The following is a 22,517-nucleotide window of genomic DNA, read 5'->3' as shown; positions in this document are numbered from 1 at the left end:
GAAGAGGAGTGGGGCCAAAATGCAGCCTTGGCGCACACCTCTATTTATTGGGACCTCGTTGGATAGGTTTCCCGCCGGTGTGAGTCTCACTCTAGCCGACGACCCATGGTGTAATTGGGTTATAAGCCATAACAGCCTTCTATCTATGCCCCATCTCTCTAATTTCTTCCATAGGCAATTTCTTGGGATACTGTCGAAGGCAGCCTTTAGGTCTATAAAAGCGACACATAGGCGCCCCCGACTCGGGGCAGAATATTTTCTGGCAAGATGATACATGATTACCATATGGTCAGAGGTCGAGTAATTGTTCCTAAAACCCGCTTGCTCATGGCCAATCAAATTTGAGTCATTTGCCCAATGGGACAGCTTGGACAGCAAAGATTTTGCATAAATTTTCCCGATGATAGACAAAAGGCTGATGTTCCGATAGTTCTCTGGGTCAGCAGGGGGACCCTTTTTATGGACTGGCACGATCACGGCCTCCTTCCATGACCTAGGGATAAGCCCCGTAGAATTAATTGCATCAAAGACTTTGGCCAGAATTTCAGCCCACCACCTCGGTTGCGCAACAATAGCCTCAGCAGGGACTAGATCCGGCCCGGGGGCTTTGCCCGTTTTCAGATCTAATATCAAGTCCATTATCAGGTCTGGGTCAGTGGAGGGCCACAAAGGTAGATGGTCGGCTCGGAGTTCCGTGGATGAGTTGGATTCCTCTGCCAAGGAGAAATATTTACTCAAGAATTGTTCCCATGTGGGCGCAGGGATAATCGTCAGTGGGTACTTCCTTGCTCTTTTGTTTATCAGAGCCCAAAATTCCTGTGGTCTGCGGGATCTCGAGGCCGCAATCAAGGCTCGCCAACGTTTTTGATACCACTCGCGTTTGGCCAGCTTTAAAGTCTGTTTGTATGCTCTTTTGGCTTGTAAATAGGAAGATGGTAGAGCCTTAGCATTAGAGTTTTTGTATTCATTATAGATGGAACGAAGAAGGGATCTTGCTTGTTTGCAAGAGGTGTTAAACCAAGGGGCCCCAGCACTGCAATGCGCCACTTTTGCCTTTTGAGGAGGTGATGTAAAAAAAGTGGTAAGGTTTGTTATAAGAAGGTTAAAAAGTTTCAAAACCGAATTGGAATCTTGTAAGTCAGTAGTTATTTGAGGTAAGTAGGCGTTGATTTCCCTATGGAAGAAAACCTGGTATTTTTGGGCCACAGCCTCCGACCATTTGATCCCTCTTATTTTGATCGATGATGAGGTTTCCAGAAGGACTGAGTGTTTATTGTCATTCTGGCACCGGAACAATGACAGAGTGGTCACTATTGGGAGGTGATCACTGAAATGTTGGTTTTCAACTTGAAAGGAAAGTACATTAACGGCCAGATTTGCGGAGATCAAGAGGTAATCGATAACACTGTTAGATGTTAGTCCCAGGTGAGTGAACTCCCCCGGTATATCGGGGGGGAAGGTGCCGTTCAAAAATACTAGATTCAGGCGAATGGCCATTTGGTAAAGGGTCACTCCTGCTTTGTTTACTCTGTTGTCCTTTGAAGTTCTAATTCTGGCATGTTCCAAGTCAAAATTGTCCAAACATGGGGGAGTCCACCATTTGGACTTGGTTAGTAAGTCCCAATTTGTGGCAATACGAGCATTAAAGTCTCCCCCAATTAAGGAGTACGAGTTAGGGCATTTAGTATGACATGACAGTAGGTGATTTTCAAATGATTCCCATCTCCAATCAAGATCAGGCGCTGAGCCTTCGGGGGGGAGATAAACATTAGTAATTAGTAATGAGGACTTCCCTTCTGTGATCAGTCCAGATAGAGCAAAAGGCGGGGAAGCCCGTACCAGAGTGAATTTGGCGCGAAGTTGGAGTGAAATCCCAATCAAAAGGCCCCCTTTGGGGCGACCACCTTTCAAAGAAGGGGAGGCCGGAAGTGTTAGAAGATCAAAGCCGTCTATGGTAATCTCTTCCTCATCCCATGTTTCTTGGAATAGAATGATTTTAAATGAATTTATGTACTTCCTGAATTCGGGGTCTGATTTTTTGGTTCTCCAACCAGCAATGTTCCAGCTAAGTATTGATAATGTCGAGTCCTTGTGCTGTCCCGGTAATTGTCACTTTGAGTTGTTTAATGGGTTCTTGGAGGTAGAACGAGGACCCATAAGGAAATCGGTAATTTTAGTTTGTGCGGATAAGGTCTTCTTCCGTGTTAATTGTATCGATGATTTGGTAACATTAACAGGCAGGAAGGGCTTTGCCGAGATGGAAGAATTAGGCAAAGTTGGTGAGGTCGGATGCTGTTCATTGAGGTGAGTAGTAACAAGTCTTTGGTGGGCTACACTAGTAGATCCGTCAGAATTATCAGTCTTAACCAGGGTAGCGCTAAGAGGTGTTCCAGCCATCACTTGTAGTTGCTGCGCAGATGGAGAGGAATTATCACGCAGATGTATTAAAGGACATGAACGTGAGGATGGTGCATGCATAGTCATTTCCTGGTGATCTTCAGGCAGGGTAGATTCTAGCTCAGGCATTGAGGCAAAGGAGTCATCAACTTCCATATTTTGATTGGGCATAAGGACTGAGACGGGAGTATTGAGTTTATCGACTTCCTCCACGGTAGAATGGTGCTGTTGGTCAACAGGTGGTTGCTGATTCAGATCAGTAGGGGGTAACAAGGTCTCAGGTTGAGAAATTATCAGGGCATTTGATGGAGACACCATGTGGGACGTGGAGCGCCTGCTCTCCTCTCTCATCGGTATAGAGGGGTCCCCTTGCGATAGAAGTCTTTGTTTGAGTAGATCCAATCTATCGAGAATAGCCTGCTGTTCCTCTGAAGGGAGTTTTCCATAAGAGGAGATAAGATTTCTCTCTTCAGGGATATTCCAATCTCCGCTTGCAATTGGATCATTCCTCAACGTAACTAGATGGGCACTTGGGGTCGCAGGTGGAACAGGGGATACCCGGCTAGGTGTTTTTCCCGTTATTATAGGAACAGAAGAAGGAAACGAGCGTTCATTGCCAGTTGAGATGTTGGCAAAAAGAGGTTTAACACTCATGTCCTTAAAGACTCTTGTTGTTACAATCTCCCAGGGTGCCAGCCGATCTTTTTGTCTTGCAAGAAGATGTGGGATCCTTGCAGACTGGAAGGAGAGCATAAATTTCCTTGGCCAGGGCGTGGCATTCAGGGGTGCTACAGATATAAGATCTATCTGGAAAAAAGGAATATTTAACAAATCACGAAGGTACCCTTTAGCCATCCTCAGGTTATTCCACCTAAGACTGGGGGCGTCACGGGAAAAAATGGATAAACATATTTTGTTAGGTTGAAAAATCAAAGATTGCTTATTCCTTTGGAGCAGAGGCAGCCTGCATCTTAGGCCCTTAAGGAGAGATTTCTGATCAAGTTGTCTCTTTAAGGCACTTACAAGCTGCACAGGAGATTGATGCAAATTAGATAGTTCAGTTGAGGAAGGTAGATGAGCCAGAAGGGCCCGTGAAAGTTTGTTCAATGACAAAGAAATCCCCTCCAATTCCTTGAAAATGAAGCTTAAAGTCCTGATTACCAGTTGTATTTGATCAGGTACTAAATCATGGGCAGTTTGCCCTAATGCTTCCCGTTTCAGTGACGGAGGGGTAATTAAGGTGTCAGGGAGGAGGGCTTCCCTATGGCTTCCATCCCCCGCTGAATCAGCCAGCTTTTCCAACTCTCCTTGATCATACAGAGGCCAGAAGCGGTTGTATGTTTCGACCGCAGAAACAGTTACTTGCTCCGTTTTGCTGTTATTGTTAGTAGATGGTGGGGGGGATTCAAGCTTTGACTGCTTTGCTCTTGGAGGAGAACAACCTTTCTCAGCAGATCTTGGTCGCTTGCCATGACCCATTTGTCGCTGTCTCACTGACTACGGAGGTTCAAAGTAGAGGTAAACGGAGACAAAAGAGAACTTATCTTTTATGGCTGCAACTCCTCTGCTACTCCTCCTCCGCTGCTCAGCATAACCCAATCTTCAAGGCGGCGGTACTAATCAGCAGAAGGTTTGAATATCCTTGTTGATACGTATATTGGCCAACCATAGAAGTAAAACGATTAAAACTTCTAACAAAGGTAAAATGATTTAAAAGTCTAATAAAAACAGCTAAAAAGACGGCTATAAAAGGCTATAAAAGGCTATAAAAGGTTTGTAATCCGGAGGGTTCATGAAGGAGAAGTTGTTACAGCCGCCATCTTGCCTCCACTCCCACTGCTCTCCCAGTCATAGTCGACAGAAGGATGTGTTCTTGCTCCCATCTTATTTAATCTATATTTGACGGACCTTCCCCATACCATCTCATCCACCTAAGACTGGGCTAACTAAAGTCTTTATTCACCTTTGTGTTGATGACACTGTTATCTCATACAAAGCCAATTTTAAAAAAAAAACCACCTGAATATTGCGTATTTTTGTTTTCAATACTACTGAAACAAAGCCATCTCATCCACAAGTGGACTTCTGCTGAACTCCCCTCTTCTCCCACACATCCAACCCGTTGATCAGTCTGCACCCTTTCGAGAATGAGTCGACCACGTATCTCCCCGTTCGTCGAATTCGGTGACCGTTCGCCTGGCTTCCTTGGCTATCCTTCGAATTCTACGCAGGTAGACGATGACCAGGAGAAGCAGGACTGCTTGCACGAGGAGGAAGATGAAAAGGCACATCTGAGAGATGAACGCCACACCACAGTACCAGTACTGACAGGTGGAAATGATCTCATCCTCCGACAAATAGCTGATGATCCTGCCTTGAAGATGGGAGGGGGATAAGCATATGACGTTCCTGTAAAAGCTTCGGTTCTGCTGCCACTGGAGCCAGGAGCGCAGGTAGAGGATGTGACAGTCACATTCCCAGGGGTTTGCCCACAGGTGAACCACCTGGAGGTCTTTCAGGTTGTCAAAGAGCCCATTGGGGATGGAGGTGAGATTATTGTGGTTGAGGTAGAGCTTGGTGGTCGAGGGAGGGAAGGAGGTGGGGAGGTTGTTGTGCATAAGATCTTTTGCGGTGCAGTCAATGAGAGTGGAAGCACACAGGCAGGGCTCAGGGCAGGTTGGAGTGACGAGAGGGAGGAAGACGAGGAGGAGGAGGAGCCGGAGGAAAATCATCTTCCACCCTAAAAGACACAAGAGTCGCCAGTTGGACCAACAAACAATGCAAGCAACACGAAGACTAGATAGCACTGCAATTCTTATTGCATAATATACATGATTTACTACAACAAAAAGAAAATGTGTACACTGTAAATTCTCTAATATATTTGAAATCAAATGAACACACGTCTGTCAATCTTTGAAAGTCCGTGGAAGTAGAATAAGTCTATGGTTGAAACAAAGGAATAGATGCTATCCTGTGGGCTAAGTGGTAAAACTTTTTTAGGCGTTCATGGTGCCGAAGTAGTAAGTGAATAACAACATAGGACAGTGATTCCAGATAATCTGACTGTTTCGCTGGAATCTTCTTCAGCACAACTACAAAAGAATTCAAGTATGAAACAATGACCTGTGTACATGAAAACTATATAAATTTCACACATTACAACCCATATTTTGTATGTCCAGTGTGGTGAGAGCCAGTGTGAGAGCCAGTGTGGTGTAGTGGTTAAGAGCGGTAGTCTCGTAATCTGGGGAACCGGGTTCGCGTCTCCGCTCCTCCACATGCAGCTGCTGGGTGACCTTGGGCCAGTCACACTTCTTTGAAGTCTCTCAGCCCCACTCACCTCACAGAGTGTTTGTTGTGGGGGAGGAAGGGAAAGGAGAATGTTAGCCGCTTTGAGACTCCTTCGGGTAGTGATAAAGCGGGATATCAAATCCAAACTCTTCTTCATATGCTACAACTACAATAAGAAGAACAAAGGCACATACCCCATAAATTAGAAGAATGCACAAGAGCAGTGGTCATGAGAATATATAACCACTGCTACCAGTTGCATGATACCTGAAGCATAAGAAACCATTCCCAGGTGCCGCTCATTACAGGGATACTGAATCGCAGTAACTGAATTGGCCAGTTAGACCAAAGCACTACCATCACACATACCAGGTCAATCACTCAAGGGAATGGAAGGACAGGGTCAACATTGCAGGCCATCTAAATCAGGGAAACAGTGGAGCTCAAGATGTTGCTGGACTCCAACCCTGATCACCTCTGACTCTTGGCCATACTGGCTGAGGCTGATGGGAGTTGGAGTCGCAACAGTATGGGGCGGGGGAGACAACACTGTTCTCTCCATCTCTGGTATGAACTTAAGAGTAGAAAAATGGGAATCTGAGAGAAATAAGAATTGACAGGTTTTCTCATCCCTGCGCAAAATCAGTGTGACCCCAGCTGCTTGTCATCTTAATTTGACCAAAGGTACCTCCTTTACTTTTCATAGTACACAATCAGCCATTTGTGATAACAGGGTGTAGGGATTCGTCTATACAGTGCAAATCTAATGTTTTGAGTGAGTTTTAAGTGCATTGTACAAATGTGGCGCTAGATGGCGATGGTGAGCTAATGGCAAATTCAATATATACAGTATATATATTTTTAAAAATTAAAGCATTTTCGCAGAGTGTGTGTGTGTGTGTGTGTGTGTGTGTCTATATTCAGCCTAGGTGGGGGAAATGGCCTGATCCACCCAAAAGTACAGGGCCCAGAAAATTCTGCAAATGCCCCATAGCTCAGAGTAAGCTCTGGCAGCCAAAGCCTGTTTTCCTCCCTCTGAAAAGCATCCTAAATTTGCACCTTTAAAAGTAAATCAGCACATGCAAAACGCATGCACATCATATGCAAATTTGTGCCCCAAGTCTTTTAACTCTCTATTGATGCCCCGTACATTGGTCATTTTACTATTTTATAAAATTCAATTGCCCAGTACCCTTTTTCTTTTCTTGCTAGTATTTGGTGCTGCCAACCAAACTGCCTTATACTGAGTCAGACCATTGGTCTATCTAGCTCAGCACTGCCTACTCTGACTGGCAGCAGCTATCCTGGGTTCGAGGCACGAATCACTCCCAGACCCACCTGCCAGGGAATGAACCTGAGACCTTCTGCATGCAGAGCAGGTGCTCTACCACTGAGCTATGCCCCTTCCTCTAAAAAAAACCAGTCCTAAATTAAGATAAAAGGCTGTATTAAATAGAAGCATAAGGTAAAGGTAAAGGGACCCCTGACCATTAGGTCCAGTCATGACCGACTCTGGGGTTGCGGCGCTCATCTCGCTTTATTGGCCGAGGGAGCCGGCGTACAGCTTCCGGGTCATGTGGCCAGCATGACTAAGCCGCTTTTGGCAAACCAGAGCAGCGCACGGAAACGCCGTTTACCTTCCCGCCGGAGTGGTACCTATTTATCTACTTGCACTTTGACGTGCTTTCGAACTGCTAGGTTGGCAGGAGCAGGGACCGAGCAACGGGAGCTCACCCTGTCGCAGGGATTCGAACCGCCGACCTTCTGATCGGCAAGTCCTAGGCTCTGTGGTTTAACCCACAGTGCATTCCACATCCCAAAATATAATAGAAGGCTACCATATGCCAATCACAACATTGGTCCAGCTAGCTCAGTATTGTCTACACGGACTGGCAGTGTCTCTCCAGGATTTCCCTAGTGCTACCTGGAGGCACCAGGAGTTGAACCTAGAAACTTCTGCATCCAAACCAGATGTTCTGCCACTGAGCTAAAGTCCTTCCCTTTACATGACTCAAAGGAAGACTCCTTCAGATGGTTCCTGGGTTGCTTCTCTGTTAATGGAATGGGAGGAGCACTGTGTCCATTTCCTCCCTCCATTTACACTCGCTGCCCCATTCCCAAAGCTTTCCCCAGACCCAGGAGCACATTTTCAGCAGGGAGCTGCCAAAGGAAAGGAGCAGGGAAGGCTCATTCGATGAGCAGAACTTCCCCTCTGCAGGAAAGGAATGAGGATGAACCAGAGGTCACATATTTTGGGAGGAATACTTTTAAATCTACCAACACAAGAGATTTGTGGGGGGGGGGGAATGAGAAGCAGGAGGTTAGTGTAAGAAGAGCTGTTCAAAAAGCCCATACAAAGGGATCACAGCCCGTTTAAAGAGTTTTCCGTAACTCAAAACCTTGTGTATTCTTTCATCAGCTGACACACTGGTCAGGAGAGAGACAGAAAGTATCCCATTGCTTATTCTTTCATCTGTTGCTTCTATGGGACCAGAATAGTTGGCTCCATATCAGACAGAGCACTGATCTCTTAGAAGCTCTTTGATACCCAGCGCCGGGTGAGTTTTGAAGACATCGCTTTGAGACACAAGTGCTAGCTCAGTGGCAGAGCATCCCAGCTCCAATCCCCAGTGTCTCCAAGTCAGGTTAGAAAAGATCTGTGCCTAAAGTCCTGCAGAACTGGGGCCAGACAATGGAGAGACAGATGAGCCAATGGCCTGACCTGAAAGAAGGCAGCGCCCATATCTCTAGAGCAGTGGTTCTCAGAGGGTGAGATGCGCCACATTGGTGTGGCAGGAGAGGATGGCAAATGTGGTGGTGCAGTTCAGTTTCTTGTGTTTTAGGGACGTGGGTGGCGCTATGGTCTAAACCACTGAACCTCTTGGGCTTGCCGATCAGAAGGTCGGCGGTTCAAATCCCCACGATGGGGTGAGCTCCTGTTGCTCTGTCCCAGCTCCTGCCAACCTAGCAGTTTGGGAGCACACCAGTGCAAGTAGATAAATAGGTACTGCTGAGACAGGAAGGGAAACGGCGTTTCCGTGTGCTCTACTTTCTATCATAGTGTTCTGCTGCACCAGAAGCGGTTTAGTCCTGCTGGCCACATGACCCAGAAAACTGTCTGTGGACAAACAGCCTGAAAGTGAGATGAACACTGCAACCCCATAGTTGCCTTTGACTGGACTTAACCATCCAGGGGCCCTTTACCTTACCTTGGAAAAAATGGTAAAGGACCCCTAACAGTTAAGTCCAGTTGTGGACGACTCTGGGGTTGTGGCACTCATCTCGCTTTTCATGCCGAGGAAGCCAGCGTTTGTCCACAGACAGTTTTTCCGGGTCATGTGGCCAGCATGACTAAGCCGCTTCTGGCAAAACCAGAGCAGCGCACGGAAATACCGTTTACCTGCCCACCGGAGTGGTACCTATTTATCTACTTGCACTTTCTGGCGTGCTTTCGAACTGCTAGGTTGGCAGGAGCTGGGACAGAGCAACGGGAGCTCACTCCGTCTTGAGGATTCAAACCGCCAACCTTCTGATTGGCAAGCCCAAGAGGTTCAGTGGTTTAGACCACAGCGCCACCCATGTCCCGCGTTACCTTACCTTACCTTTTACCTATTGTGTTTTAGCAAACAGCCGTTACAAATAACAAGAATACTGCTACTAAAAGTGGCTTACATTTCTACTCCCGACCTTTAGAGGATAAATCATTTCCCATACCCCCTTTAAATTTTGTTACATGAATTTGCAGAGCCTTAGTAAGAAATTTGGATGTTCTAAAGGATAGATGGGATGCAGGTGGCACTGTGATCTAAACCACTGAGCCTAGGGCTTGCAGATCAGAAGGTCGGCGGTTCGAATCCCTGCGACAGGGTGAGCTCCCGTTGCTCGGTCCCAGCTCCTGCCAACCTAGCAGTTCGAAAGCACGTCAAAGTCCAAGTAGATAACTAGGTACTTCTCTGGCAGGAAGGTAAACAGCGTTTCTGTGCATTGCTCTGGTTTCGCCAGAAGCGGCTTAGTCATGCTGGCCACATGACCCAGAAAAACTGTCTGCGGACAAACGTCGGCTCCCTCAGCCTGTAAAGCGAGATGAGTGCCGGAACCCCAGAGTCGTTTGCAACTGGACTTAACTGTCAGGGATCCTTTACCTTTACCTTTTAAAGGATAGATAACTTCTCTACATCAGACAACAGAAAACAGGTCTTTGCAAGAAATGACCTACCCTTCTACGATCTTAGCAATGTGTGGATGTAGTTGCGTCTAAGATTATAAAAAGGGCATTCAAGGAGTACATGGGTTATGTCTTCTATGGACACAGAGTTGCAGCCACAAACTCTGTCCTTCTTAGGAACTCCTTTATGTTGGCCCATCCAATCTGCTAATGGAAGGACATTCAGTCTTGCCTGCATAAAGGCTACCCTCATTTTAACGTTTGGTAAATCTACCAGGTACCTCGGCAGGGATAAATACAACAGAATAAAGGAAGCATACAACTTATTAGATTGACAAGTCTCAATCTTAGCAGTTTGTGATTGCATCTTGGTGTGGTGGTAAGATTCAAGGACAAAGATATTTAAACGTTTCAGTGTAGTATTGACTTTAAAAAATTTGCCGAATATGGATAGATATCTTTTCCAAATCAAGCGCTGCTAGGAGCTGTTTCTTTTTGTTTTCCAGTGCGTTTCTTATCGATAAAAGAATTGGGTGTGGCGCAAGCAAATTTTTAATCGGAAAGTGTGGCCCAGAGGAAAAAGTTTGAGAACCACTGCTCTAGAGTCGGTATACTGTATATTATCATTATATATTAAATTTATACCCTGCCCTTCCTCCCAAAAGAGCCCAAGGTGGAAAATAACTCTTGAGACTGTGATATCCTTAGGGGAATTGCAAAGATGCGCCAAACGACCCAAGAGACTTCCTTGAGAATTCCTTGCAGAGTCACTGAAGATGTTGGAGCACAGCTCAGTCCTGGCTCATGAAAAAACAGGTGAAGACTCAAGTTTGGGAAACGCTGCTCTAGATGGACAAACAACCTGTCCTGACATAGGACAGTTTCCTATGTACCTGTGGGGGAAATGGTTTTAGACTTACCACTCTCAGCTCGCTCCTCTGCAGAATGAGAACCCAAGCTGAATGCTGGCCAGCTGTGTGAGAAGTAGTAAGTGCACAGCTGAGCAATCCTGATAAATCCACTGCCTGCACCAGAAAGATAAGGGGAAGCCTGTTCCTAACCCGTCATTCTGCGGAGATCCCACAAGCTTGTCCTTGCAAGCTGATGCCTCTTCCCTGCTGACTGAAAGACTTGGTTTTCGCATCACGCTCAGAAATGGAATTGCACTCCCAGTTGTGGCAGAATGGTAAATAAGAAAACAATTCTCCATTAAAATAAAAAAATTCCTTCCAGTAGCACCTTGGAGACCAACTAAATTTGTTATTGGTATGAGCTTTCGTGTGCATGCACACTTCTTCAGATTCTGCAATAGTTCACTAGCAGGGATTCAGAAATACGTTCCCATGTGCCTGTAAGGAAGGGAGGTGGCAGAGGTCGTGTATTTTTAGTGTATTTTTAATATTTTGTTTGAAGCCACCCAGAGTGGCTGGGGAAACCCAGCCAGATGCGTGAGGTATAAATAAATGAAGAAGGAGAAGAAGAAGAAGAAGAAGAAGAAGAAGAAGAAGAAGAAGAAGAAGAAGAAGAAGAAGAAGGTGGTGGTGGTGGTGGTAGTTCAAACCCCAGTAACTTCAGGTAGGGTTGGGAAGAACCCCAGTCTGAAACCCTAGAGAATCCTGGGAAACTTAGCTTTTTCAGGATGCTGAGAATTGCTAAGAGGCCCCTATTCCCCTCACAGCAGTGGCGTAGCGTGGGTTCTCAGCACCCGGGGCAAGGCAAGTAATTTGCGCCCCCTAACCCATGGATTTGCGCCCCCTAACCCGTGGATTTGCGCCCCCTAACCCGTGGATTTGCCCTAACCCCAGATGTTGCGCCCGGTGCGGCCGGGCCCCCCTGCACCCCCCACGCTACGCCACTGCCTCACAGAGTTACAATTCCCAGAGTTCCCTGGAAAGAGGGATTGATTATTATAGCACTCTGGGAATTGTAGCTCTGTAAGGGGAATAGTTGTCTCCTAATAACTCATATGTGTGTATGTGTGTGTGTGTATGAATATATATGAATGATTTTACATGTTTGAGTTTACAATCATACCACAACACATTCAAAGTTACAAGAGTCCTACAAACCTTCCCCTCTACGGGTTCTGTTGTTAAATCTTTTCTGCTGCATCTTTATTTTAATAATCCATTTTTTTAAATAATTCCATTGTGTCCATAGTTCTCATTACATTACAAGCATTATTGAAATCCTGCTAACATTTTCAACTGCTTACAGCGGCCTTCGAGGTAAATTATAACTTTTTCCCATTCTTTATTAAAGTTTTGGTCTTCCTGATTCCCAAGTCTTCCGGTCAGTTTTGCCATTTCGGCATAGTCCATCAACTCGATTTGCCATTCTTCTCCGGTAGGGACTTTATCTTCTTTCCATCTCTGGGCTCCTAATAACTCTTAGCACCCTTAACAAATTATATTTTCCAGGATTCTTTGGGGGGAGCCATGATTGTTAAAAGTGGTGCAGACGAGGGTCCAAGTCTCTGCCATAAATGTGGAAGGGAAGGAAGAGGAGGTCCGTGCAGTTGTGCAACAGATCTGCAGGTGCTTTCTGCACACGATTCCTCTCAAACATTCACTCAGGATGGGCAAATTTGTGCACTCGGCGAGTCAAGGGTAGGACTGACCACAAGGACTGATAGCCTCTGATGACTCGGCACCCAAAAGCATATGTCGCCCTTAGTTAAGGATGGAGTTCCACCACATCCTGTCAACCGGAACCCAGTCATGCTTCAAAATGTGCACCTCTCTGAATTTTGCAGTGCTGTTCTCCATCCAAGCCATGCATGCAAAAAACACAGGGTAAAGTGTATTGGTGAAAATAGGAGACAAAAATGCACTGTGTAAGGGGAAATCACCTTACAAAAATGTGTACATTAGGCAAAATTGTGTACATATGGGTCCATTGGAGGAATTCATGCACAAATCTTGTTGAATTTTCATGAGAACTTTAAAAAAAAAAATCACATACTGGTGTGGAAATCTGGAGAACTGGATTTTTATGAGTGGAAAAATTGAGAAACTGAAACTGGCAGATTCACCCATCTCTAGTAGAATCAAGCCTTCTCTACAAAGGTGGATACTCCATATGTTGCTCTGTCTGACAACCAAGGAAGGTTGTCCAGAAGGGAATGTGAACCCTGACTGAAAACGTTTCCCCAACCCTGATATAATTTATTGATTTTATTGACTGCATATGCAGGCCACCCAATAAAACAAGACCATCTCCAAGTGGCTTCCCATAGAAGAATCTAGATATAGCTATATAGATATTTCAATCCAGATCATGAAGCTTCTTGCTCACTTACCATGACTGATGGCGATAGTCCTCTCACTGCAAGAGCCGGCCAACGCTTTAGATCTGAACAAGACTGAAGTCGTTGCGTTCAAGGGTCAGGAAGGGAGGGAAGGGAGGAATTCTCCTTGCTCAACTTCGCAGGCTTAGGTTGTTTCAGGATCCAGACTGCTATGACCTGAAAATGCCTGTCCAAAGATTCCACCACTCATTCAAATGGAAGCTAGTCTGCGATGATGTACAATCTGTGGGGCAGTGCCCTTAACAGTTTGGGGAATTGAGCTGGTGCGTAGTATAAAGCCTAGCCTTCCTGAATGGCACCCAGACTTCTGTATGTGGACTCCCTCCTTGTTGTCATCCAGATGCAGCCATGGAGATTGCTGCTCTTCAGCTCTCAAATGGATTGAGCCCAACATTTGCCAGAGAGTCTGAACCTTCAAGCTTCGTGTGATGAAGGGAAGAAGGGTTGGCCCTACCTACTCCATCGTGTGTCCCTGTCACAACTTCAACACTTTACACATGCTGGGAGGGCAGATTTCTGCAACGGGGATCTGAGGCTACACCATGAACAGGGAAACTATGGCTGCCCACAGTGCATTATACTACATGTTCCATCATCCTGAACAATTTGCCGTGCTGTCACGAGCTGATGAGAGTTGTTGTACTTATTTGGAAGCAGAAAGGGCATGCTAGTGGAAACAGAAATGGGAAGGAGGGGCCCCCAATTTGGGATGGGGGACCACTGCTGGTCACTTAAAGGTAAAGGGACCCCTGACCATTAGGTCCAGTCATTGGCGACTCTGAGGTTGCGGCACTCATCTTGCTTTATTGGCCGAGGGAGCCAACGTACAGATTCCGGGTCATGTGGCCAGCATGACTAAGCCGCTTCTGACGAACCAAAGCAGCACACGGAAACGCCGTTTACCTTCCCACCGGAGTGGTACCTATTTATCTACTTGCCCTTTGACGTGCTTTTGAACTGGTAGGTTGGCAGAAGCAGGGACCGAGCAATGGGAACTCACCCCGTCGCGGGGATTCGAACCACCAACCTTCTGATCGGCAAGACCTAGGCTCTGTGGTTTAACCCAGTTACCCAAGGGCTATTCAAGATCTGGAGCCAGCATTGAGTTCAGGTGATTTTTTTAAAATAAGAATTCACCAAGATCAAATTCCTTAAGCATCCCTGTTCTGCTATGGGAGGACTCGCTGATGGGATACCTGTGGGTACTAGTGTGCCCGCCAGTATCTCCTATGGCACCAACCAAAGGTCTTAGTAAATATCCCCTCAAAAATCCACAAGGCCCAAGAGACTGTTGACTCAGTTCCTGTTCGCACCGGCTTGTCCTCTCCTACATCGGACACACCGCTTTAAAGAAGCCCACCTTTCAGTGGATACCTGGATCAGACACCCATCCTCCCTTCCATTCTGAACAGATGAGAGAATCAAAGAGCTTCCCACTGTGAGGGAGCCTAGTGGAAACTGATGTAAGTGCCTTTTCCTCCACTGATGGGGTGGCATGCCCACACCATTTTATGCTCCTGACTCTCCTCCTGCTCTTTTAGATGTGGCAGCCATTTTGTCTTTTGCCATGCCTTCAAGACAGGCATTTAATGTTATTACACCCACCCCACAGCAGCCATTTTGTGTTTTGCTATGACAAGACAGCCATTTTGTGTTATGCCACACACGCCACGGCAGCCATTTTGTGACTGGCGGCCACGACACCGTCTCAAAATGTGCCCACGGACTTTAAAAGATAGACAACCCCTGTGTTATGGAAAGTAATTTAACAGAGTGATCAATGACAAAGAAGCATGGTTTCGGGTTTTTAAAACTTTTAGTTTACTTCATTGATCAGTTCAGGTAGTAAACATTATATTAATAATAATAATTATAATAATTATAATTATAATTTTAATAAAATGGATATGTTTAAAAGGTTCTGTTCTCTTTGATCACCATGACCAAAAAAAAAAAAAGTTCAACAGAAATGTACAAAACAAACAAACAAACGAAAAAGCGGTACGGAACAGAGCAAGGCAAGGCGGGTGTCACAGAAGCAATAGCAACAAGCCGCAGTTTACAACATGGCTGCAACGAGTGAGGTGCGAGGGGAAGCCTGAGAAAGGCAAGAGGTCATCACACAGCACAGAGAACAACCTTCCCCCCCTCCTTCCAGGAAAAAAGAAAAAAAAAAGGCATGCGGAATAACTTGTGAGAACAAGCACAAAGCGTGTACCGTTGAATAGCAAACCACCGTTTGTGGGAGCAAATCAGGTTATTGGCACAGATATTGGCTCAGCACCTCCCTGATGAGGCACAGTCTACCTTGGACCTCTCCAACCCACCACCCACATGCTACTTGTGGGCTTGCATCCCCATTGAGACCCTCTTAAGAACATTTAAGAACGGCCCTTGCTGGGTCGGGCTGCCGGCCCTTCCAAATCCAGCATCCCATCCTCACCGTGGCCAACTAGACACCCGTGAGAAGCCCACGAGCAGGACCTGAGTGCAACATCACTCTCTCCTCCAGCAACCCACAGTGACTGGTTTTCAGAAGCACCCTACCACCGACAGCGAAAGCATTGCTTCGAACACAGCACAGGGAAGAGCAGAGAAGCATACCTCCCGGGTGGTTGTAAGGAAGTGCAGAAATGTCCAGGCCAACCTAGGAGAAGAAAGCAGCAAATCCATCGGCGTCCTTTGCTTTTGGAGGAGGGTGGAGAAACCGGTGACACCCCCCCCCAGCTGCCGTTGTTGGGACTCCAGCTCCCATTAGCCCCAGGCAACATGGCCAATGGTCAGGGAATGATGGGAGCTGGAGCCCAGCAATGGCTTGCGCACAGCCACAGGTTTCAACATCCCCAAGTTGCAGTGCTCAAAAACTGGAGCGGGAGGACAGAGAAAAGCAGGGTGGGCCTTAATTAAACCCACAAGCCCCGCTGCTGATATCCTCTGATTTTAGCCATACTCCAACAGCTTTCTAATAAAAATAGAAGATAGGGAAGGGACACAAGGCCAACACAAAAGATAAGACGACTGGTCCCCAGCTGCCTGCCTCCTGTACTTCAAGCACTGGTTTGTAACAGGCAAAACCATGTGTTGCAGGTAGGGATGGAAGGATTTTGAGTTCTCTCCATTTCCCGTTTTTCCAAGCTTAAACTCAATTCTCCACATCTCCGCAGCAATTTTAGCTTTAAAGAAATCCTCATGAAAGTTCTTCAGCATCTCAATGTGACTTTTTCCCCCAATAAGCATCTCTGTGTGTGCAGTTTTGACACATTTTTGCAAAGACGTATCTCTTGATATGTGGATGCTATTCCTAATAAAATATTCATTTTTATGCGCTTTCGTAAATGTTGTTTGGTTGGAGACCTGAGCTGTAAAACTCGGGTAACTCTGAATTTCGAAGGATTCTGTGCTTTGCTTCTAAGCATGTTTCAGAAACAGCAAAATTGATGAATTCGGTGTTAAATGAGTATAGAATTGAAATTCTCCTCCATCCCTAATTGCAGCCCATCAGGATTCGTGCAGATGCACCACACGCTATGGACCTTTCCCATAGACAGCTGGAGAATGGCCAAATGGACTCAACTCTGGTGCAGCTGTGCGTATTAGGGTGTAAGGCAGCTGTCCTTAAGGCAGTGTTTCTCAAACCTATTTAAAACTCAAGACATCCACAACTGTTCTTGGGCTCCCCTTCATTAAAGACAGACCAAACCATCTATATTCCATTTGCCAATGAGCACACAGACCCACGCTGAACCTGCTGCTATGAGCTAGGACAAAGAGCCCCTCCCATTTAGAGCTGGGGGCATAATTTCTATCCAATTATATTTCACTTCAGCCCATTCAACAATATTTCAAAGCCCCTGGAATGTTTCCAAAAGCACAGGAAGAAGGAAACATCAGAGGAAGAGCTTCACCTTTCATTGAGTCTCAGGGTTGTATCCAAGGTACCTGTGGCTCTCCAAGCTGTTGTTGGACTACATCTCCCATCAGCCCTGGTCACTGACCATGCTGGGTGGGTCTGATGGGAGCTGGAGTCTAGCAACATCTGGAGGGCCACCGGTTCCCCAATCCTGCCATAGCATCTCATACCTTCTCGAAAGAAGCAGTGGTGGCAACATCAGGAAGTCTCCAACTGCCCCAGGATATTCTCCCTCCTTTGAATTTCCAATGAGCTTCTGGAGAACATTGGCTTTTAAGCTCCTGTCTTTAAGGTAAGCCATAGGGCATGGCTGGGGAGGCTGTACCTGTCCACACGTTACTGGACTCCAACTCCCATCAGCCCCGGCCAGCATGGCCAATGGCCAGGAAGGAGAGAAGCTGTAGTCCAGTAGCATCTGCAGGACCACAGAGGCCCCTCACCACTCCTGCAAGAGAGCATTTCAGCCTAACAGTTGGCCATATCGAAACCCAGCAGGACACTGCTGAATTTCAATTTGTCGGACAAATAGCTGGAGCTGAGATTATTCTGCATGTATTAAAGAGCTTGCCAACGTCACAGTATTTGCATTATCACCAACACTGCTTTGTCCATTGTTCACGGTGTCCTGCCTTGTTCATTGGTTACTGTAACTATGTTGCTTTCAGCTAATCATCGCTGCCTGTTCTTTTGACATTCCATTCCCTGCTGACCTCATTCATTCCCGCAACGCTGTGTGTCATACGGACGCTTGCCAATTTAGGATACACTCAATGCATCTGATGGAGTGGTCCATGTGGCCCGCAAAAACGTATGGCGTAACAGATTTATTAGTCTTTCAAGACTCTCTGCTGGTTTTGCTCCAGCAGGCTAGCTCAGAGAGTTCCCACAGTTATGTAGCAGAAACAATGAGCTTTAGATGTATGGCATGTACACAGCCTAAGCAAGGCTGTGGCCTGGTCATGTGGGTTGCTTGCTGTCCTTTGAAGTACCACCTTATCAGGGAAAGCCACACAGCCTGCAGCTTTCCTCACTGGATGTGAGGCTAGCATGAAAGACACGCAGAATGAGAACACAGCCGTGGCTGCAGGAGAAGGCAATCCTTATCTCTCGCCAACAGTTCCCTGTGCCTTCCAGGATAAAGGGGGTATCATGGAACTTGTCACCCAGACTGGGGCCCCAAAGAAACAAGAAACAAGGGCTGTATTCATACCATCGTTTTGAAGCTCTATGGTGCCTTCTTAACATGGTTTCCTGCAAAGCATTCTGGGAGCTGCAGTTGCTTAAGGGTGCCAAGAGTTGTTAGAAGAGACCCTATTCCACGCACAGAGCTACAATTCCCACAGTTACCTGTGAAGGTAAAAAGGTAAAGGTAAAGGGCCCCTGGATGGTTCAGTCCAGTCAAAGGTGACTATGGGGTTGTGGCGCTCATCTCGCTTCAGGCCAAAGGAGCCGGCGTTTGTCCGCAGACAGATTTCCGGGTCATGTGGCCAGCAGGACTAAACCGCTTCTGGCACAACAGAACACTATGACGAGTGTCAGAGTGCACAGAAATGCCGTTTAGCTTCCCGTCACAGTGGTACCTATTTATCTGCTTGCACTGGCGTGCTTTCCAAGTGCTAGATTGGCAGGAGCTGGGACAGAAGCTCATCCCATCGCAGGGATTCAAACTGCTGACCTTCCAATTGGCAAGCCCAAGATGCTCAGTGGTTTAAACCACAGCGCCACCCACATCCCTTTGAAGAAGGACTGGCTGTTAAACCGCTCTGAGAATTGTAGAATTGTAGCTCTGTGGGAGGAACAGGGGTCTCTTAACAATTCCAGACATTTACACTTCCCAGGATTTGGGATGGGTGGGGGAGATGAAGGCTGTTAAAAGTTAGAGCATTATACTGTAGATATAGAGGCAGCTTTAAGTAGAATCTGCCTGCCATTTGCTCCAGCTCCTTCTGCAATTGGCCACTCTGCCTTCCACCCAGGGCAGGCTTGCCCATGAGCTTAACCGAAGCAGCCGCCTCGGGTGGCAGAATGCTGTGAGATCTCATGAGAGTTCCACAAGATTTCACCGGAAGCCACCACAGCTACACAAAAACAAGGCCGCAGTGGCAGGGGAGGTGGTGGCAGGGAAGCTTTGCCTCAGGTGGTGAAACAGGATGGACCGCCCCTGCTTTCACCCCTGCCAGTCCCAATGGGCACCAGCAACTGCTGTCCCCTCCACCATTGCCCCGTACGGGAGCTGATGGGTTGATTCTTGGGAATAGGACACAGCCGGACATTGCAGCTAAGAGCAGTAAACTAACAGGGGGTTCAGGGTAGGCCCCATGCCACACACAGCTCTGTCCTCCAACACCTCAGCACCATTTGCAACACACACACAGATGCCACCTGAGGCAGCAGCGGTCATTACGGCCAATGTCAGGGCCGGCCTTTTCTGAGCACAACCATGAGACTCCCCAAGACGCTCTGTGGCTCATCTCGATTTCCTCCAGGCTTTAGCCAGGTGGAACTGAGGTATAAACTAGGGCTGCAACTTGGGACCCTGAGAAGTTTCACTCTCTATAAGGAAAGAAGGAAGCCTGCAGGTTGGTAGACCTGTCAGAGATATGGCTGAAGACACGTTAGGAGTATTTGTAAAGAAGAAGCAAACATCAGGGGAATGATTCTGCCACGCCCCATGTGATTGCTGGGGCCGATGTGAGTTGTAGCGGAAACATCTGGAAGGCAGCAGGTCGACAAAGGATGGCCCAAACTTGGGTCTCCAGCTGTTACTGGACTACAACTCCCATCATCCCCAGCTAGCAAGACTGGTGGTCAGGGATGATGGGAACTGTAGTCCAAAAGCAGTTTGGAAAACACTGTCCTAAAAGAAAGTGTGGCACATCTAATGGCAACACACTATATTCTGCTTGGTTTTTCTGTTTAAGATGGGAGGTGAAAGATAGAAACAGAAAGAAAGAGATTTCACCCCGCTCCCTGCAAAGGAGGACAATGTTCCCTTATCTTTAGCAGTGCCGCAAAAGGGTATTTTGATAGGGATATATTCACACTTCTGTTGTGACAAGTTGCTCCTGTAAAAAAATATCCATTTCTAGTCAACACTTAGAAAACAAGGGGCCCCATCTCTCTTTTGCATTCGAAAGCAGGTGAGGGTGAAACTTGTGGCCCTCCAGAGATAAACTACAACTCCCATCATCCCTAAACATCGGCCGTGCTGGTTGCGGCAAGTGGGAGTTGAATTCCAACAACATTTGGAGGAGCGGGAGGTTTCCCAGCCTGTCCTAAAGGGAGAAGAAGGGTAAAAAGAGCAAAGAAAGCAGAAGGAGCCCTGTAATTTCAAATTAAAAGGTAGGCCCTGGATACGAGAAAGCTGCAAAAGCTGCACAACACATTCCCCTCTCCCTGGGAGCCTCTGGACACTTTCCAGAGTGTTACACACACTGCACAGAATTAAAGTTTCCTTGTTGCAGAATGTGGACTTCTGGGTGCGAGGTGTATAAATTATCTCTGGCCATAAGACTGCCAACTGCTAGCAACAGCAGAAAAAAATCTGCCTCCCCTATTCAGATCTCAGCTTGTTCCATCTGTGATGCCATACATCCTATAGCCACCTCTCCTCAGTTCATGCATGTGCAATTTGCTCTCAGTCTCACTGCATCATGGACTTTGTAGCTGTAACCTTGTGAGCATTGGGTGCTGGCCTCTAGACTACAAAATCCATGATGCAGCGCAACTGAGCAGAATAAGAAAGACTCACACTAACTCTGTATGCAGCAGACATTTGCACGGTGGCCCAGACTGAAGCAATGCATATTTCTAGAAGCCCACAACCACACAACACAATCCCAGGTTAGCAGAATACCATGGTTTGCTCCCATCCCAAGTCCATTTTCGGCTGGGATTTTTTAGATCCCTAAAAATGACTTGAGACATTCACTAGAGGAATCCACTGGACAGCGTACAAACCAATTAACACATTTCTCTAGGAATCCAAATTTGCTCCATGGATGGTGAGAGACGAAGCATGGGCTGAGCGTGCCAAGATGATGCTAAACCTCAAAGCAACTCCCGCCTTGCAGATCCTTACCTCTGCAAGAAGTCCAACAGTTTTACATCACTCAATACAACTCACCTAAAACAAGGGCAGTGGGAGCTGTTTTTTTACTAGGATCCCTCGCCAGCAGGTCTTTTAAGTCCTTCCCCCCCATAGTGCAAAAAAGAGCCATGAGATTCTTAGTAAAAACATCATCGCCATGTCAGGAATGTTTTGAGAAACCATCAAAGAACGCCACACACCCAACCAACTTTTTGCTCATCCTCTCAAAGCGGCTGGTGGGGAAAAGACCAAGGAATGTCCTAGGCAAGAGGTCAGGCTGGTTGGTGCTTATGTCAGCAGCACTTGGTTCAGAGGTATCGTCGGCCATCTTGCAAAAGCTTGCCGTGACCTCAGAAAGTTTGAGGACAAAATGGAGGGGTGGGGAGAGCTGGAAAGAGGAGGAGGAGAAGGGTCACAGCACCTTGGTTAGAAGTAAACAGTTAACGTGCATTTTACACAAGAGTCCTCAAAATCCATGTGCCATAGAAATGGTGGTTGGTTGGTTGGTTGGTTTTAAATACCAGAATGCTCCTTAATAACAGTTTAGTACATCTAGGAAAGTGTGGGGACAGCAGGGAATATCCCGATCGTGGAAGAGGTCCGCAGCAAGCGACCTCTCTCCCCTCTCGTCTTCCCGCCTTCCCACTAACAGACGTTGCTACGATCGAAATAGAGCAGGGAGTAGCTGACATGGTGTCCTACAGCCACTGCTGGACTGCCAACTTCCTGTGATGGGCGCTGCAGTTCGACAGTGTTTGCAGGGCACCATGTTGGCTACCCATGAATTAGAAAGACGGAGGGAGGGAGGGAACGGGTGCCGCTCTTGCTCACAAGTCTCTTTGTTTTTGTTTTGTTTTGTTTTGCAACAGGAAAGTCCTTCCTAAAGCATCTGCGATTCCAGCTGAACTGCAGACAGTGACAAGGATGATCCCTTCCTTTGCAACTTCCATCCCAGCTTCCTTTTTTCACTGGTCTTGCATCTGCTGTTTCATTTTCTGCAGCATCTCTTGCATTCTACGCAACTGTAGGAAGAAAAGAGAGGGAGGGGGGAGAGGTGACGCTGTTTATTTATTACTTTTCCAGCAATATTCTCTCCCCCACCCCCGCCGCCAGGCTGCCCCCCATTTCAAGGCAGATTCTATTTCTACACTGCATCATGGGCTTTGTAGTCTTCAGTGGTATAGTACAAGCCCCTGAGTCCTAAAAGAAAATGGTGTTGCTGAACTTGTGCAGTGGAGTAAGGAATAAGACCTCCAACATCTGACTCTGAGTACTTACACGGCCAACAATGGAAAATTTGCACTTTCAGGCAGCGCAGAAGTCCACTCTTATCTAGAGACATGAACACGCC

At 46.8% G+C, this 22,517-nt stretch overlaps 2 protein-coding genes and 1 long non-coding RNA gene across 9 annotated transcripts in view; 1 reads left to right on the top strand and 2 right to left on the bottom strand.

The window, feature by feature from the left end:
* Positions 1–22,517, top strand: part of LOC310751483 — a 363,050-nt gene that overhangs the window by 70,381 nt on the left and 270,152 nt on the right. The gene's annotated exons all lie outside the window — the stretch shown is intronic.
* GP1BB (glycoprotein Ib platelet subunit beta) lies at positions 4,336–13,970 on the bottom strand. 5 transcript variants are annotated; one of them, XM_083590681.1, is made up of 2 exons: positions 13,158–13,970; positions 4,336–5,137 (listed from the first exon to the last, which is right to left on the bottom strand). In XM_083590681.1, the coding sequence occupies exon 2, from the start codon at positions 5,127–5,129 to the stop codon at positions 4,524–4,526; it is 606 nt and encodes a 201-aa protein (XP_083446807.1). In that variant the 5' UTR covers positions 5,130–5,137; positions 13,158–13,970; the 3' UTR covers positions 4,336–4,523. The 5 variants fall into 5 exon arrangements, with proteins under 5 accessions (XP_083446807.1, XP_083446804.1, XP_083446805.1 ...); XM_083590678.1 differs by lacking the exon at positions 13,158–13,970 and adding an exon at positions 10,777–11,095; XM_083590679.1 differs by lacking the exon at positions 13,158–13,970 and adding an exon at positions 6,061–6,266.
* Positions 14,964–22,517, bottom strand: part of SEPTIN5 (septin 5) — a 95,515-nt gene continuing 87,961 nt past the window's right edge. For all 3 annotated transcript variants that reach the window (XM_083590431.1, XM_083590432.1, XM_083590430.1), the window contains one exon: positions 14,964–22,188. In XM_083590431.1, coding sequence (XP_083446557.1) covers positions 22,132–22,188 — 57 coding nt within the window. In that variant the 3' untranslated portion in view covers positions 14,964–22,131. The remainder of the gene's footprint in view (positions 22,189–22,517) is intronic.

This window comes from Podarcis filfolensis, assembly GCF_964270895.1.
Source record: "Podarcis filfolensis genome assembly, chromosome: 16".
Classification (NCBI taxonomy): Eukaryota; Metazoa; Chordata; class Lepidosauria; order Squamata; family Lacertidae; genus Podarcis; species Podarcis filfolensis.
This window is presented reverse-complemented; position numbering and strand designations above follow the sequence as displayed.

What these genes read in the sequence shown, in the direction of transcription:
- GP1BB (XM_083590677.1), bottom strand. Translation starts at nt 5,922, where the DNA reads ATGACCACTGCTCTTGTGCATTCTTCTAATTTATGGG. An exon ending in GCATTCTTCTAATTTATGGG is followed by an intron (nt 5,138 to 5,885) that starts GTATGTGCCTTT and finishes TGTGTCTTTTAG; the next exon opens with GGTGGAAGATGATTTTCCTC.